Source organism: Salvelinus fontinalis, chromosome 7, assembly GCF_029448725.1.
Source record: "Salvelinus fontinalis isolate EN_2023a chromosome 7, ASM2944872v1, whole genome shotgun sequence".
Lineage (NCBI taxonomy): Eukaryota > Metazoa > Chordata > Actinopteri > Salmoniformes > Salmonidae > Salvelinus > Salvelinus fontinalis.
The window spans coordinates 5,404,021-5,422,605 of NC_074671.1; the positions used below are offsets into that span (position 1 = coordinate 5,404,021).

An 18,585-nucleotide genomic window follows, 5' to 3' on the forward strand; every position below is an offset into this window, starting at 1 on the left:
AACCCCAAGCCCTCCCATGATTCCCTGCTTCTCATGGCATCTCCGGCGTGTCGGCCCGCAACCTCTGGCGACCTCTCAGACACGAAACCTGTGAAAATCGACCAGGGGCTCATGTCTTACATCAGAACGGTCCGTAATTGGGCCTCAAGGATCCCAGTTCCGCTGAATTACACCCCCCCCCTCCCCCACCGAAAGCCACCCTGCCCCCCGCCGGGATGTCCTGCCCACTGCATGCCTCTAATTGCTGCGTAACCCCAAGAGAATCTGGCCCACACAAAGCTGCTCACAGCTGGGGTGTCAGAGCATATTACTGCCTGTGTCTGACCAACAGGAATATGAACAAATATTAGAGATACAGAAGGTCCAGGTGGACATTTAATTAGAACGACCCCAACACAGAGAGAGAGAGAACTGACCAGAGACTAGAGAGAACTGACCAGAGGCTAGAGAGAGAGAGAGAACTGACCAGAGGCTAGAGAGAGAGAGAGAGAGAGAGAGACCTGACCAGAGGCTAGAGAGAGAGAGAGAGAGAGACCTGACCAGAGGCTAGAGAGAGAGAGAGAGAGAGAACTGACCAGAGGCTAGAGAGAGAGAGAGAGAGAGAGAACTGACCAGAGGCTAGAGAGAGAGAGAGAGAGAGAGAACTGACCAGAGGCTAGAGAGAGAGAGAGAGAGAGAGAACTGACCAGAGGCTAGAGAGAGAGAGAGAGAGAGAACTGACCAGAGGCTAGAGAGAGAGAGAGAGAGAGAGAACTGACCAGAGGCTAGAGAGAGAGAGAGAGAGAGAGAACTGACCAGAGGCTAGAGAGAGAGAGAGAGAGAGAGAACTGACCAGAGGCTAGAGAGAGAGAGAGAGAGAGAGAACTGACCAGAGGCTAGAGAGAGAGAGAGAGAGAGAGAACTGACCAGAGGCTAGAGAGAGAGAGAGAGAGAGAACTGACCAGAGGCTAGAGAGAGAGAGAGAGAGAGAACTGACCAGAGGCTAGAGAGAGAGAGAGAGAGAGAACTGACCAGAGGCTAGAGAGAGAGAGAGAGAGAGAACTGACCAGAGGCTAGAGAGAGAGAGAGAGAGAGAACTGACCAGAGGCTAGAGAGAGAGAGAGAGAGAGAACTGACCAGAGGCTAGAGAGAGAGAGAGAGAGAGAACTGACCAGAGGCTAGAGAGAGAGAGAGAGAGAACTGACCAGAGGCTAGAGAGAGAGAGAGAGAGAGAGAGCTGACCAGAGGCTAGAGAGAGAGAGAGAGAGAGAGAGCTGACCAGAGGCTAGAGAGAGAGAGAGAGAGAGAGAGCTGACCAGAGGCTAGAGAGAGAGAGAGAGAGAGAACTGACCAGAGGCTAGAGAGAGAGAGAGAGAGAGAACTGACCAGAGGCTAGAGAGAGAGAGAGAGAGAGAACTGACCAGAGGCTAGAGAGAGAGAGAGAGAGAGAACTGACCAGAGGCTAGAGAGAGAGAGAGAGAGAGAACTGACCAGAGGCTAGAGAGAGAGAGAGAGAGAGAACTGACCAGAGGCTAGAGAGAGAGAGAGAGAGAGAACTGACCAGAGGCTAGAGAGAGAGAGAGAGAGAGAACTGACCAGAGGCTAGAGAGAGAGAGAGAGAGAGAACTGACCAGAGGCTAGAGAGAGAGAGAGAGAGAACTGACCAGAGGCTATAGAGAGAGAGAGAGAGAGAACTGACCAGAGGCTAGAGAGAGAGAGAGAGAGAGAACTGACCAGAGGCTAGAGAGAGAGAGAGAGAGAACTGACCAGAGGCTAGAGAGAGAGAGAGAGAGAACTGACCAGAGAGAGAGAGAACTGACCAGAGGCTAGAGAGAGAGAGAGAGAGAACTGACCAGAGAGAGAGAGAACTGACCAGAGGCTAGAGAGAGAGAGAGAGAGAGAACTGACCAGAGAGAGAGAGAACTGACCAGAGGCTAGAGAGAGAGAGAGAGAGAACTGACCAGAGAGAGAGAGAACTGACCAGAGGCTAGAGAGAGAGAGAGAGAGAACTGACCAGAGAGAGAGAGAACTGACCAGAGGCTAGAGAGAGAGAGAGAGAGAACTGACCAGAGAGAGAGAGAACTGACCAGAGGCTAGAGAGAGAGAGAGCTGACACTGTCCGGAGGCCAGAGACAGAGACAGAGAGAGAGACAGAGAGAGAGACAGAGACAGAGAGAGAGACAGAGAGACAGAGAGACAGAGAGAGAGAGAGACAGCGAGAGAGAGACAGAGACAGAGACAGATAGATGGTCCTTAGTCAAAACACCCACAACAACATTTCTGTTTTAATTGCTGTATTGATTGAGGCTAGAGAAAGTAGAGGGTTTGCGTAGTCATAGCGACAGAAGGGAATTGTTGTGTTGGAGAGGGACTCAGTCAGGTGTGTGTATAATGTGAGGTCATAGGATGTAAATGATTGGAAGGTTAATCCAAAGGGAATCAGCTTTCATTTGCAACAAAGCAAAAACACTTGATGCATAGAATACATTCTAGTACTGAACTCAAAACATCCATGCTATCCCTTTCCCCCGAAATCTCATAACAACCTTTCTTCTGACACACACACACACACACACACACACACACACACACACACACACACACACACACACACACACACACACACACACACACACACACACACACACACACACACACACACACACACACCCACACCCTGAAAAGGCCATCAAGGGCAACAGTGGTCAGACTTTTCCCAGACTCATTAAATAGAAAGTATTGGTTGTGAGTAGCAGCAGCAGTGCTCACATAGACACCCTCTACTCAGACACCCTCTACTCAGACACCCTCTACTCAGACACCCTCTACTCTAGCTCTACTCAGACACCCTCTACTCTAGCTCTACTCAGACACCCTCTACTCAGACACCCTCTACTCTAGCTCTACTCAGACACCCTCTACTCTAGCTCTACTCAGACTCTCACACACACACAATACCCTAATCGCTAATTCCCTCCAACCACATCCAGCCTAGCCCAGCCCAGTCAGCCTAGCCCAGCCCAGTCAGCCTAGCCCAGCCTAGCCTAGCCCAGCCCATCCCAGCCTATCCCAGCCAGCCTAGCCCAGCCCATCCCAGCCAGCCTTTCCCAGCCAGCCAGCCTACAGGTGCACTGAGTCCAGGGAGGGCTCATATAAAACCAGTCAAGTACGACCCTTCTGCCTGGCTGCCTCCTTTCTCCGGTCCGGGCAGGAATGCAGGGAGGGGAACTTATCTCCTGTCGCTTGGCATCACGTCAAGCCCATGATCCGCAGACAAGAAACCAATTGTCACATAAGTGGGTCAGACAGCAACTCACTTTCGTCTAATCTAGCCTGTAGGGAGTGACGGGACAGGAAGTGACGGGACAGGAAGTGGACGACTTCCTTTTCCTCTCTCTCGCTCTCTTTTCATTCCCGCCACCCTCCAGATGAACTTCCACTACATGAGCACTGAGAGATCGAGGGACACTGCATGAGCACTGAGAGATCGAGGGACACTGCATGAGCACTGAGAGATCGAGGGACACTGCATGAGCACTGAGAGATCGAGGGACACTGCATGAGCACTGTGAGATCGAGGGACACTGCATCTCTCTCCTGTTGAATACCCTGATCAATATATTGTGACTTATCCATGGTTATCTCCACTACTCAGAACCACTATTCAGAAGAGGGACTCTGTAAATGGCTTTGGATAAGAGCATCTGTTAAAATGACATTAAAATTGTAAACTGTGAATGAGTCACGGCTGAAACCACGGTACCTCCTCTCTGTACTCCAGACAGAACTTTCCATATCCATGAACCTGATTCTAAAATAGACACTACCGGGCCGATAGCGGGCTCATCAGGACAGCTGACTGAACCAAATCCCTTCGTTTCCTCGTGTGTCTCCACAGCTGAGAGTTGTCATCCGTTCGGGCACCAGGCGTGTCCGTATATAGCCCCTCCTCTTCCTCAAACGCAAGAATAGAGGGAAGTGACGTCTGATCCGTGACCGACTGGTCAGAGCGGGGCCAGGTGGTTCCCGTACAGCTGCATCCATCCTGGGCCGGGACGGGCCCTCTGAATCTGGCCTTGGGACCATCAGGGATCCATGGTGGACACTGCATGCATGCATGCATGCATGCATGCATGCATGTATGCATGTATGCATGTATGCATGTATGCGTGCGTGTGTGTGTGTGTGTGTGTGTGTGTGTGTGTGTGTGTGTGTGTGTGTGTGTGTGTGTGTGTGTGTGTGTGTGTGTGTGTGCATGTATGTATGTATGTATGTGTGCGCAGCCTGGTAGAATCATGCTTAGATAACCACCCACTTCCTGCTCACGTCTCCATAGGGGCTCCGTTCAAACCGTGCTATCCAAAAACACGTGCACACACACACTCCATCTCTCTCAGCCCCCCTCTCTCCTTCTCCCCTCTGGACTCTGCCCTTCCCCTTCTCTCTCCCTTCGTCTTGTTTCCACAATCGTTGGACCATTTCAGATGGAGTCAGTGCAGTGAACCCACTGCCAGGTCACGTTGGAGCAGAGAGGAGGAGAGGAGGACGAGAAGGGAGGGGAGGAAACGGCTGGTGTTGCTGGAGAGGCCAGAGAGGAGGAGAGGAGGACGAGAAGGGAGGGGAGGAAACGGCTGGTGTTGCTGGAGAGGCCAGAGAGGGAAGGGGAAACACTTCAAACTTCACTGTAAAAGGGCCAGACTCAAAGACGCGATAGTCCGGCCTCCCATTGTGAGATAAGCATATGGCTCTGAGACCACCGTCCGTCCGTGGGGGGGCTCAGCCCGAACGTGCACCTCCCCAAAATTCCCAACCACCCCATTGCGCCGCGTACTCATCCTCGACTCATTTGAATGTGTTGACAGTTGGGAGAAATGAGTTGAGCCGTGCTGAGAATTAGAAAAGTATGAAAATCAACAAGACTCTACGACCCCTGCTGCCCGTCCGTGTTGTGGAAGTCTGACAGACATTTTAGAGGAGGAGGGAGTCTCTGATATTTATCTGTAACTGTTACCCTGGGTAACAGCCAAGCTGCTGCCAGGATAGCCATTGGTTACGTGACAGTCGGTTATGGGATAGTCGTTGGTTACGGGATAGTCGTTGGTTACGGGATAGTCGTTGGTTACGGGATAGTCGTTGGTTACGGGATAGTCGTTGGTTACGGGATAGTCGTTGGTTACGGGATAGTCGTTGGTTACGGGATAGTCGTTGGTTACGGGATAGTCGTTGGATACGGGATAGTCGTTGGATACGGGATAGTCGTTGGATACGGGATAGTCGTTGGATACGGGATAGTCGTTGGATACGGGATAGTCGTTGGTTACGGGATAGTCGTTGGATACGGGATAGTCGTTGGTTACGGGATAGTCGTTGGATACGGGATAGTCGTTGGATACGGGATAGTCGTTGGATACGGGATAGTCGTTGGATACGGGATAGTCGTTGGATACGGGATAGTCGTTGGATACGGGATAGTCGTTGGATACGGGATAGTCGTTGGATACGGGATAGTCGCTGGATACGGGATAGTCGTTGGATACGGGATAGTCGCTGGATACGGGATAGTCGTTGGATACGGGATAGTCGTTGGATACGGGATAGTCGTTGGTTACGGGATAGTCGTTGGATACGGGATAGTCGTTGGTTACGGGATAGTCGTTGGTATAATCTGTCAACTTTAGAAAATAGAATTAAGGCTTCTGGAGGATTTAAAAAAAAAAAACAGTTATTCTTACTTTTTCCTCATAAAAAATGAACCTCAAACAGACATGGAGGAGAAATGTGCTTTCGGCTGTTTATGTCCAAACAGAGAGAGATGACAGGCTTGAGAAAGCAGCAGAGCTGTGAAGGAACCACCTCCCTCCCTTCCTGTGTAAACTAAAACTGAAACGGAGGAACCGGGCCTCTCTCCCCCTGATTTTAATCCCTTCTTTTGGCAAACGCTGTGTGGAGGAAATAAAAATGTCCTGTTTAGTAATATCCACAAAGCAGTTTAAAGCTTTAGAAAGCACCATATCCCCTAAACTGGTTTTAACGTCCTACTCAACTATACATGACTAGCATTAAATCTCAGTTGTTGTTAGTTGTTGAGTCATAATACGGAACAGTACAATAGTTGTGTACAACCTGCTATAGCCTACCGACACAACACATATCAAAGCTCCGTGTGTGATAGGACCATCTGCATGTAGTGAGCTACGACACCGGCTTGCATGTGTTTGTGTGAGAGCAAAGAGGACGAGGACCCAAGTGGCACACTATTCCCTACATAGTGCACTACTTTTAACCAGAGCCCTATGGTACCCTATTCCCTACATAGTGCACTACTTTTAACCAGAGCCCTACGGGCACATAAATCTCCATATTAATAGCTAAGGCAAAACAATATATTTAAAAAAAATTGGGTTCCAGAAAATCCAAAACCGCAGCAAACTCTGGTGTCTTTAATAGACCACAATCCTCCATTCTGACATGCTGGTCTGTCCCCATTCATTAGAACCTGCTTTCATCTACCCACACTGCCCTCCCTCTCTCCGTCCCCTCCCTGCCTCCCTCTCTCTCTCTGTCCCCTCCCTCCCTGCCTCCCTCTCTCTTTCTCTCTCTCCGTCCCCTCCCTGCCTCCCTCTCTCTCTCTCCGTCCACTCCCTGCCTCCATCTCACTCTCCGTCCCCTCCCTGCCTCCCTCTCTCTGTCCCCTCCCTGCCTCTCTCTCTCTCTCTCTGTCCACTCCCTGCCTCCCTCTCTCTCTCCGTCCACTCCCTGCCTCCCTCTCTCCCTCCGTCCCCTCCCTGCCTCCCTCTCTCTCTCTCTCCGTCCACTCCCTGCCTCCCTCTCTCCGTCCACTCCCTGCCTCCCTCTCTCTCCGTTCACTCCCTGCCTCCCTCTCTCTCTCTCCGTCCCCTCCCTGCCTCCCTCTCTCTCCGTCCGTCCCCTCCCTGCCTCCCTCTCTCTCCGTCCGTCCCCTCCCTGCCTCCCTCTCTCTTTCTCCGTCCCCTCCCTGCCTCCCTCTGTCCCCTCCCTGCCTCCCTCTCTCTCTCTCTCTGTCCCCTCCCTGCCTCCCTCTCTCCGTCCCCTCCCTGCGTCCCCTCCCTGCCTCTCTCTTTCTCCGTCCCCTCCCTGCGTCCCTCTCTCCGTCCCCTCCCTGCCTCCCTCTCTCTCTCTCTCTCTCCGTCCCCTCCCTGCCTCTCTCTCTCTCTCTCCGTCCCCTCCCTGTCTCCCTCTCCGTCCCCTCCCTGCCTCCCTCTCTCTCTCTCCGTCCCCTCCCTCTCTCTGTCCCCTCCCTCTCTCCGTCCCCTCCCTGCCTCCCTCTCTCTCCGTCCGTCCCCTCCCTGCCTCCCTCTCTCTCTCTCCGTCCGTCCCTTCGCAAAGACAAAATAAATATCAGGAGCAGCCCTAATGAGAATCCAGACTACTGCTGTATCACTGACTAAGGGAACGTTCCAAATGGCTCCCCATTACAAAATATAGGGCACTATTTTAAACTACTCCTAAGGAAACTGGGCACAGTTAAAAATATATTACAAATAGGGAATAGGGTGCAATTAATAAATCCTACACGGTCGAGGGAATCGTCACTAAGTTAATAGATCAGTCATATATAACCTGTCTCCTACACGGCCCATTGAACTGACAAGAGATTGTGCATGCTTATTTTCTAGAATCAATTCACATGGAGTCATTGAGAGAGACAGCTTCTCCACTCAAATCATTTACATTTACATTTTAGTCATTTAGCAGACGCTCTTATCCAGAGCGACTTACAGTAGAGTGCATACATTTTTATTACATTTTACATACTGAGACAAGGATATCCCTACCGGCCAAACCCTCCCTAACCCGGACGACGCTATGCCAATTGTGCGTCGCCCCACGGACCTCCCGGTTGCGGCCGGCTGCGACAGAGCCTGGGCGCGAACCCAGCCCAGCCTGGGCGCGAACCCAGAGACTCTGGTGGCGCAGCTAGCACTGCGATGTAGTGCCCAAGACCACTGCGCCACCCGGGAGGACCGCCACCCAATCCCTGCGGCATCAGAGAGCAGCAAACAAACACCCACTCTGTTCAATCAACGCATCATTCATCACCACCACATGTAAACAAACACTAAGAAATATGCCCGATTGTAAAGCAACAATATGCCCGATTGTAAAGCAATTGTGTTTTTTATAACACAATTTTTGTGTTATAAAAATCCTCCTGGTTCTTCAGAGCTAGTCAGCTCTCACTGCAGGTTTCTAAACAAATTGCCCCCCCCCTCCATCACAACTGCCTCGCCACGGGGGGGGGGGGGGGGGGGTAATCTCCTGAACAATGCTCTAAACAGCCCTCAGAATGGACTCGTTTACTAACACACACACCCCCCCTCCCCTGCAGACAGGATGTGCACTTTCAATGGGTTTTTAATTAACTACTCTGGCCACGCAGATTGAGTCTGTCTGTCTGTCTGTAAGCAAGACAGGGGGAAAACAAATGGAGAACACAAACCTGTCCCAAATTATACATTATTCCCTATATAGTGCACTACTGTTGACCAGGGCCCTATGGCACCCTATTCCCTATATAGTGCACTACCTTAGACCAGAGCCCTATGGCACCCCATTCCCTATATAGTGCACTACTGTTGACCAGGGCCCTATGGCACCCTATTCCCTATATAGTGCACTACTTTAGACCAGAGCCCTATAGAACCCTATTCCCTATATACAGTGCACTACTGTTGACCAGAGCCCTATAGAACCCCATTCCCTATATAGTGCACTACTTTAGACCAGAGCCCTATGGCACCCTATTCCCTATATATAGTGCACATATGACAACATGTAGGGAATAGAGAGCCATTTGGGATGCAACCAGGCTGTGTGGAGCAGGCAGGCAGGGGGAGGGGCCGAGGCACCAGGAAGGACAATCCTATCCAATGCCCTAAAGAGGTCTGAGACCACTACAACGGATGGAGAGAGACATGCCGTGCAGTAGGAGCCCACGCTTCTCCCCATCCATCTCACTCTCTCCAGGCTTCTCTCCATCCCTCTCACTCTCTCTCTCTCCTGGCTTCTCCCCCATCCATCTCACTCTCTCCAGGCTTCTCTCCATCCCTCTCACTCTCTCTCTCTCCTGGCTTTTCCCCCATCCATCTCACTCTCTCCAGGCTTCTCTCCATCCCTCTCACTCTCTCCTGGCTTCTCCCTCATCCATCTCACTCTCTCCAGGCTTCTCTCCATCCCTCTCACTCTCTCTCTCTCCTGGCTTTTCCCCCATCCATCTCACTCTCTCCAGGCTTCTCTCCATCCCTCTCACTCTCTCTCTCTCCTGGCTTCTCCCCCATCCATCTCTCTCTCTCTCCTGGCTTCTCCCCCATCCATCTCACTCTCTCTCTCTCTCTCTCCTGGCTTCTCCCCCATCCATCTCACTCTCTCTCTCTCTCTCTCCTGGCTTCTCCCCCATCCATCTCACTCTCTCTCTCCTGGCTTCTCCCCCATCCATCTCACTCTCTCTCTCTCTCCTGGCTTCTCCCCCATCCATCTCACTCTCTCTCTCTCAGGCTTCTCCCCATCCATCTCACTCTCACTCTCTCTCTCCTGGCTTCTCCCCCATCCATCTCACTCTCTCTCTCTCTCCTGGCTTCTCCCCCATCCATCTCACTCTCTCTCTCCTGGCTTCTCCCCATCCATCTCACTCTCTCTCTCTCTCTCTCCTGGCTTCTCCCCCATCCATCTCACTCTCTCTCCTGGCTTCTCCCCCATCCATCTCACTCTCTCTCTCTCCTGACTTCTCCCCCATCCATCTCACTCTCTCTCCAGGCTTCTCCCCATCCATCTCACTCTCTCTCTCTCTCCTGGCTTCTCCCCCATCCATCTCACTCTCTCTCTCTCCTGACTTCTCCCCCATCCATCTCACTCTCTCTCCTGGCTTCACTCCCATCCTTCTCTCTCCTGGATTCTCCCCTCTCCCTCCCGGCTTCTCCCCCATCTCTCTCTTTCTCCTGGCTTGACCCCCATCACTCTCTCTCTCCTGGCTTGACCCCCATCACTCTCTCTCTCCTGGCTTGACCCCCATCACTCTCTCTCTCCTGGCTTGACCCCCATCACTCTCCCTCTGTGTGTCATGGTGGAAGTGGGGGATATGTTAGTGAGCTCAGGGCAGTGCAGAGGGGATTGACATACCAGTGGGGTCATCAGTCTATGTCTGCCTCCCAAATGGCACTCTAGTCCCTATGCAGTGACCTACTTTTGACCAAGACCCACAGGGAATAGGGTGCCATTTAGGAGGCATCTTATCTGTCTGCCTGTCTGCCAAACAGCTGGCTTCAGTTGTTACAACATCCAACCCAGCCCACCACTCTCTCTTTCTGAGGCTGGTAGAGGAGAAGAGGAGTGTGTGGTGACTGGAGGAGAGGAGAGGAGAGCAACATACAGGGACTGGAGGAGGAGAGGAGAGCAACGTATGTTGACTGGAGGAGAGGAGAGCAACATACAGGGACTGGAGGAGAGGAGGGGAGAGGAGAGCAACATACAGGGACTGGAGGAGAGGAGGGGAGAGGAGAGCAACGTACAGGGACTGGAGGAGAGGAGGGGAGAGGAGAGCAACGTATGTTGACTGGATCAGACTGCAGATGCAGCCAGGGAAACTATCTATGGTCAGCATTTACTTTCCAGACACAGAGAAAGACACACATACAGACATGCACACACCAAAATAAACCTTAGTTTGGCACACACATAGAGTAGGATTAGAGAGCGAGAGAGAGAGAGAGAGCGAGAGAGAGAGACAGAGACAGAGACAGAGAGACAGAGAGAGAGCGAGACAGAGAGACAGAGACAGAGACGAGACAGAGACAGAGACGTTCAGCTATGATGTGTTAAGATGTGCTGCTGAGAGAGCAGATCTGTCAGACACTGAATGACACATTACAAGAACAGTAAACCCCAGACCAGTATAAGGATGGACAGTAAACACCAGACCAGTAAACACCAGACCAGTAAACACCAGACCAGTATAAGGATGGACAGTAAACACCAGACCAGTATAAGGATGGACTGTAAACACCAGACCAGTAAACACCAGACCAGCATAAGGATGGACAGTAAACACCTGACCAGTAAACACCAGACCAGTAAACACCAGACCAGTAAACACCAGACCAGTATAAGGATGGACAGTAAACACCAGACCAGTAAACACCAGACCAGCATAAGGATGGACAGTAAACACCAGACCAGTATAAGGATGGACTGTAAACACCAGACCAGTAAACACCAGACCAGCATAAGGATGGACTGTAAACACCAGACCAGTAAACACCAGACCAGCATAAGGATGGACAGTAAACACCAGACCAGTATAAGGATGGACTAACACCACACCAGTAAACACCAGACCAGTAAACACCAGACCAGCATAAGGATGGACAGTAAACACCAGACCAGTAAACACCAGACCAGTATAAGGATGGACAGTAAACACCAGACCAGTAAACACCAGACCAGCATAAGGATGGACAGTAAACACCAGACCAGTATGAGGAGGGACAGTAAACACCAGACCAGTAAACACCAGACCAGTAAACACCAGACCAGTAAACACCAGACCAGTATAAGGATGGACAGTAAACACCAGACCAGTATAAGGATGGACAGTAAACACCAGACCAGTAAACACCAGACCAGTAAACACCAGACCAGTAAACACCAGACCAGTATAAGGATGGACAGTAAACACCAGAACAGTAAACACCAGACCAGTATAAGGATGAACAGTAAACACCAGACCAGTAAACACCAGACCAGTAAACACCAGACCAGCATAAGGATGGACAGTAAACACCAGACCAGTATAAGGATGGACAGTAAACACCAGACCAGTATAAGGATGGACAGTAAACACCAGACCAGTAAACACCAGACCAGTAAACACCAGATCAGTAAACACCAGAGCAGTATAAGGATGAACAGTAAACACCAGACCAGTATAAGGATGGACAGTAAACACCAGACCAGTAAACACCAGACCAGTAAACACCAGACCAGTAAACACCAGACCAGCATAAGGATGGACAGTAAACACCAGACCAGTATAAGGATGGACAGTAAACACCAGACCAGTAAACACCAGACCAGTAAACACCAGATCAGTAAACACCAGACCAGTATAAGGATGAACAGTAAACACCAGACCAGTATAAGGATGGACTGTAAACACCAGACCAGTAAACACCAGACCAGTAAACACCAGACCAGTATAAGGATGAACAGTAAACACCAGACCAGTAAACACCAGACCAGTAAACACCAGACCAGTATAAGGATGGACAGTAAACACCAGACCAGTAAACACCAGACCAGTAAACACCAGACCAGTAAACACCAGACCAGTAAACACCAGACCAGCATAAGGATGAACAGTAAACACCAGACCAGTATAAGGATGGACAGTAAACACCAGACCAGTAAACACCAGACCAGTAAACACCAGATCAGTAAACACCAGACCAGTAAACACCAGACCAGCATAAGGATGGACAGTAAACACCAGACCAGCATAAGGATGGACAGTAAACACCAGACCAGTAAACACCAGACCAGTAAACACCAGACCAGTAAACACCAGACCAGTATAAGGATGGACAGTAAACACCAGACCAGCATAAGGAGGTGATGATAGCCCATCTGTACATAGCCCATCTGTAATATTGCCCATTCAACTACCTCATCCCCATACTGTATTTCTTTATTTATCTTGCTCCTTTGCACCCCAGTATCTTTACTTGCACATTCATCTTCTGCACATCTATCACTCCAGTGTTTAATTGGTATATTGTATTTACCTCGCCACCATGGCCTATTTATTGCCTCACCCCCCTTATCCTACCTCATTTGCACACATTGTATATAGACCTATTTTTCTACTGTATTATTGACTGTATGTTTGTTTATTCCATGTGTAACTCTGTGTTGTTGTTTGTGTCACACTGTTTTGCTTTATCTTGGCCAGGTCGCAGTTACAAATTAGAACTTGTTCTCAACTAGCCTACCTGGTTAAATAAAGGTGAAATATATATATTTTTTTTTAAATGATCATCACTGATCATGGAAGCTCGGAGATGGTGACAAGTTTAGGTGAGAGGTTCGACAGAATGGATGCTGTCACTTTGCTATTACAATATAATCCATACAGATTGGACTAGATTCAGTAGTAAATACTTTAAAGGGATTTTTAAACTATGTGGCTCTCTTATTGCTTGACAACATGGCCGTTCTCAGAGAGATCTTTCCAACCCATAATTAATTAATCTTAAAGGCTAGCAATCATTTGAACAAGTCATACAGTAATCACGGGAATAACCCCGTTTACCAACCAATGAACTGACCATGGGGGGCTTTAAATACCCCCATAAAATATCAACATCGTTGATCCAGTCTATTTTTTGTCGGCGCCTCAAAGGGTCAACCTGAGGTCAAGGCTGTGAGAGCAGTAGGTTGACAGGAATAGGGGACAGGACACACTGAATGTGGACTATGTGTAAAGTCCACGTCTATATATTCTCTCTGTATATTGTGTTTTTTTGCTGGCTGCACTAAATCACCAGGTCAAATTCCTGGTTCGTGTGAACGTACTTGGTGAACAAAGGGGATTTAGATGACAGTAGGTATGGGAGACAGGGATGACAGTGCAGTAGGCGTGGGAGACAGGGATGACAGTGCAGTAGGCGTGGGAGACAGGGATGACAGTGCAGTAGGTATGGGAGACAGGGATGACAGTGCAGTAGGCGTGGGAGACAGGGATGACAGTGCAGTAGGCGTGGGAGACAGGGATGACAGTGCAGTAGGCGTGGGAGACAGGGATGACAGTGCAGTAGGCGTGGGGGACAGGGATGACAGTGCAGTAGGCGTGGGGGACAGGGATGACAGTGCAGTAGGCGTGGGGGACAGGGATGACAGTGCAGTAGTCATGGGGGACAGGGATGACAGTACAGTAGTCATGGGGGACAGGGATGACAGTACAGTAGGCGTGGGGGACAGTACAGTAGGCGTGGGAGACAGGGATGACAGTACAGTAGTCATGGGGGACAGGGATGACAGTACAGTAGGCGTGGGGGACAGGGATGACAGTACAGTAGGCATGGGGGACAGGGATGACAGTACAGTAGGCGTGGGAGACAGGGATGACAGTGCAGTAGGCGTGGGGGACAGGGATGACAGTACAGTAGGCTCGGGAACTCACCCAGAAGTGTGCGTGGCAGTTGACCAGCATGGTGCGTTCGATCAGCTCATCAGGACACTCCAGGAGATGGTGACCAGAGACCACGCCGGCGTTGTTTATCAATATGTCCACGTTGCCCACCTCCCGACGCACCTTCTCCGCCGTGGAGTACACACTCTCCCGCTTGCCCACGTCACACACGTACGTGTACACCTGCGGCTTGAACGGAAGCACCTCCTCTAACCCTGCTATTGCTCCTGGATAGATGGCGTGAGGAAGAGAGAGGGAGTGAGAATGGACCACAGTACATCACTGGAAGGCAGACAGTCCAAATCAGAATAAGGTAATAACACATTTAAAAAATCAAGCCATTCTTTTCAAGTTTATGGACAGGTCAGACCCTTTAACGGCCATGCAACAGTTCTGAAACATTATTTTCAGCCCTCCATAGCTGTTGAGCACTCTGTGTGTGGTGGTAGGTCAAACATGAGCCTATACACTTTCGCCCCTATAGGCAATGACTGGGTAGGCTACTAGCACAGACCCACCGTGAAGGGACCGAGAGAGAGAGGACTTTAACCGGGAGCTGCCCTGTGGCGAGCGCACCGTACCCACGAATAGTTTACCGACTGAAGTTCTCCTCAGAATGACGTAGCCCTGCTGCCCATCAAGGCTGCAGCAATGTGCTCTTATATGCTAATAAAAGGAGTCGACAGTAAATAGGCTAGCTGGCTTAAAAACACATGTTTAAACAATCTTGTTATTACAATTGTACGATCAATAGAATAACGTCTAGGGTGTCCCGCCTGACCAGACAATATTTGATCAAGCATTAAAAAAAATCGCGTTGCAAAAAATCGGATGACAGATATTTTCAGGCAACTCACCTTCTTTGGACATCGGGGATTCACTGTCCAGCTCTCGGTAGATTTCCCTCACCAACTCCGCGGTCTCCTCGTTGCTTTTGCTGTTGATGTCCCATAGCACCAGTACAGCCCGTCTTCTAGCGAACTCCTTGGCGAACAGCCGGCCGAGGCCGCTTCCAGCCCCGGTGATTACACACACCTGTCCCGCCACACTCTTCTCTTTCGGCCGCACCACCCATTTCGCCCCGGCGGTAACAAAAGCCCAGAGCACTTTCAAGATGACCACGAAAAATTCCGCTAAAATGACCATAGAATTCATCATCTTGAACGCGATGGCAATGAGCAAGATAATGAGAGAACGGAGATAATATTGTATAGAAAACACACACCGTTTTTGCTTTACTGCGGTTTAAATGAATTATAGCAGCCAAAGTTGTGATAAATAGGCTATCTACCGAAATGACCTGTAAACTAATATTGTCCGTGTTGTTTATGAAACAAACGGTCTGAATAGAATAGAGGTCTACTGGACTGATTTCTTTTTTTTCTTCAAATAAATTACTCTACTCCAAGACAGCAAAAATAATACAGAAATTGACTGAATCAATGAATGCTAGGCTCAACAAATGTTTAAAAAAAACTTGTTGCTGATTTTGTCAAGTTGCTTCCCGATCTCGCAAAACAGTCCCAGTTGTCACAAGTGCGCATAGAATGAAGTAAGGACGGAGTTGCGTGTAGATGCTGCCACTGTGTTGCGCCCTTTCATCCGTAGCAGTGACAGTCCTGCAATGCTCTCATAACATAACAGCGGCTCATGCGCTTTTTAACCACTGCCTATCAATGGACCCCAATAGGACGAGGGCGGCTGCGCCTGACAGAAATAGAGAGTGGCTTATCTTTAGTCAAATGAAAGGCGCGTAGTGGAAACTGGAGGGTTGAATGGACGAGCTCTCTTGTGCCACCTGTAGGACTTTTGAAGTATTGTCAGATGAATGAAAATAGAGGGAAAATCTATTAGGAAATTGTCTTCCTTTTCCTTTAGTAATTAAATAAAACAACGTTCCGACTTTGGAAAGATAACCTAACTGTAAATGTGGCACCTTTACAAAAGCGTTTATCACTGATGACGATTTTACGTTTTTTTGTTTATTACATGAGTAGATTTAAAGTTATGAAAATGTATAAATTAAATTAAAATGTCATCCAATGTCTTGTAAAACCAGTCAACATGTACACATCAATTGTAATTATATTCAATAAGTACAGCCTATATATTAAAAATATATAGTTTTTATTGATAATGAGTAAGTAAGTCAGCTACAGTATAGACAGGGTCAGTCCCAGGGACAGTAGCTATATACAGGGTCAGTAGTTATATACAGGGTCAGTTCCAGGGTCAGTAGCTATATACAGGGTCAGTCCCAGGGTCAGTAGCTATATACAGGGTCAGTCCCAGGGTCAGTAGCTATATACAGGGTCAGTAGCTATACACAGGGACAGTAGCTATATACAGGGTCAGTAGCTATATACAGGGTCAGTAGCTATATACAGGGTCAGTTCCAGGGTCAGTAGCTATATACAGGGTCAGTAGCTATATACAGGGTCAGTAACTATATACAGGGTCAGTTCCAGGGTCAGTAGCTATATACAGGGTCAGTTCCAGGGTCAGTAGCTATATACAGGGTCAGTACCAGGGTCAGTAGCTATATACAGGGTCAGTAGCTATACACAGGGTCAGTAGCTATACACAGGGTCAGTAGCTATGTACAGGTTCAGTTCCAGGGTCAGTAGCTATATACAGGGACAGTTCCAGGGTCAGTAGCTATATACAGGGTCAGTAGCTATATACAGGGTCAGTTCCAGGGTCAGTAGCTATATACAGGGTCAGTTCCAGGGTCAGTAGCTATATACAGGGTCAGTTCCAGGGTCAGTAGCTATATACAGGGACAGTCCCAGGGTCAGTAGCTATATACAGGGACAGTCCCAGGGTCAGTAGCTATATACAGGGTCAGTCCCAGGGTCAGTAGCTATATACAGGGTCAGTAGCTATATACAGGGTCAGTTCCAGGGTCAGTAGCTATATACAGGGACAGTAGCTATATACAGGGTCAGTAGCTATATACAGGGTCAGGTCCAGGGTCAGTAGCTATATACAGGGTCAGTTCCAGGGTCAGTAGTTATATACAGGGACAGTCCCAGGGTCAGTAGCTATATACAGGGTCAGTTCCAGGGTCAGTAGTTATATACAGGGTCAGTTCCAGGGTCAGTAGTTATATACAGGGTCAGTAGCTATATACAGGGTCAGGTCCAGGGTCAGTAGCTATACACAGGGTCAGGTCCAGGGTCAGTAGCTATACACAGGGTCAGGTCCAGGGTCAGTAGTTATATACAGGGTCAGTAGCTATATACAGGGACAGTCCCAGGGTCAGTAGCTATATACAGGGTCAGTTCCAGGGTCAGTAGTTATATACAGGGTCAGGTCCAGGGTCAGTAGTTATATACAGGGTCAGTAGCTATATACAGGGTCAGTAGATATATACAGGGTCAGTAGTTATATACAGGGTCAGTTCCAGGGTCAGTAGTTATATACAGGGTCAGTAGTTATATACAGGGTCAGTTCCAGGGTCAGTAGTTATATACAGGGTCAGTTCCAGGGTCAGTAGCTATATACAGGGTCAGTAGCTATATACAGGGTCAGGTCCAGGGTCAGTAGCTATATACAGGGTCAGTAGCTATATACAGGGTCAGTAGCTATATACAGGGTCAGTCCCAGGGTCAGTAGCTATATACAGGGTCAGTAGCTATATACAGGGTCAGTCCCAGGGTCAGTAGCTATATACAGGGTCAGTCCCAGGGTCAGTAGTAATATACAGGGTCAGTAGCTATATACAGGGTCAGTTCCAGGGTCAGTAGCTATATACAGGGTCAGTAGCTATATACAGGGTCAGTTCCAGGGTCAGTAGCTATATACAGGGTCAGTTCCAGGGTCAGTAGCTATATACAGGGTCAGTAGCTATATACAGGGTCAGTAGCTATATACAGGGTCAGTAGTTATATACAGGGTCAGTAGCTATATACAGGGTCAGTAGCTATACACAGGGTCAGTAGCTATATACAGGGTCAGTAACTATATACAGGGTCAGTAGCTATATACAGGGTCAGTAGCTATATACAGGGTCAGTAGCTATACACAGGGTCAGTAGCTATATACAGGGTCAGTAGCTATATACAGGGTCAGTAGCTATACACAGGGTCAGTAGCTATATACAGGGTCAGTAGCTATATACAGGGTCAGTAGCTATATACAGGGTCAGTAGCTATATACAGAGTCAGTAGCTATATACAGGGTCAGTAGTTATATACAGGGTCAGTTCCAGGGTCAGTAGTTATATACAGGGTCAGTTCCAGGGTCAGTAGCTATATACAGGGTCAGTAGCTATATACAGGGTCAGTAGCTATATACAGGTTCAGTAGCTATATACAGGGTCAGTTCCAGGGTCAGTAGCTATATACAGGGACAGTTCCAGGGTCAGTATTTATATACAGGGT

The 18,585-nt window shown here is 49.1% G+C and overlaps 1 protein-coding gene across 1 annotated transcript in view; it reads right to left on the reverse strand.

Annotated features, from left to right (window-relative positions):
- The window catches only part of LOC129858937 (retinol dehydrogenase 10-A-like), a 33,445-nt gene extending 17,583 nt beyond the window's left edge, over window positions 1-15,862 (reverse strand). The window contains exons 1-2 of the mRNA XM_055928181.1: window positions 15,058-15,862; window positions 14,192-14,427 (exon numbers count right to left, since the gene is read on the reverse strand). Coding sequence (XP_055784156.1) covers window positions 14,192-14,427; window positions 15,058-15,358 — 537 coding nt within the window. The 5' untranslated portion in view covers window positions 15,359-15,862. The remainder of the gene's footprint in view (window positions 1-14,191; window positions 14,428-15,057) is intronic.
- Window positions 15,863-18,585: the final 2,723 nt, after the last annotated feature.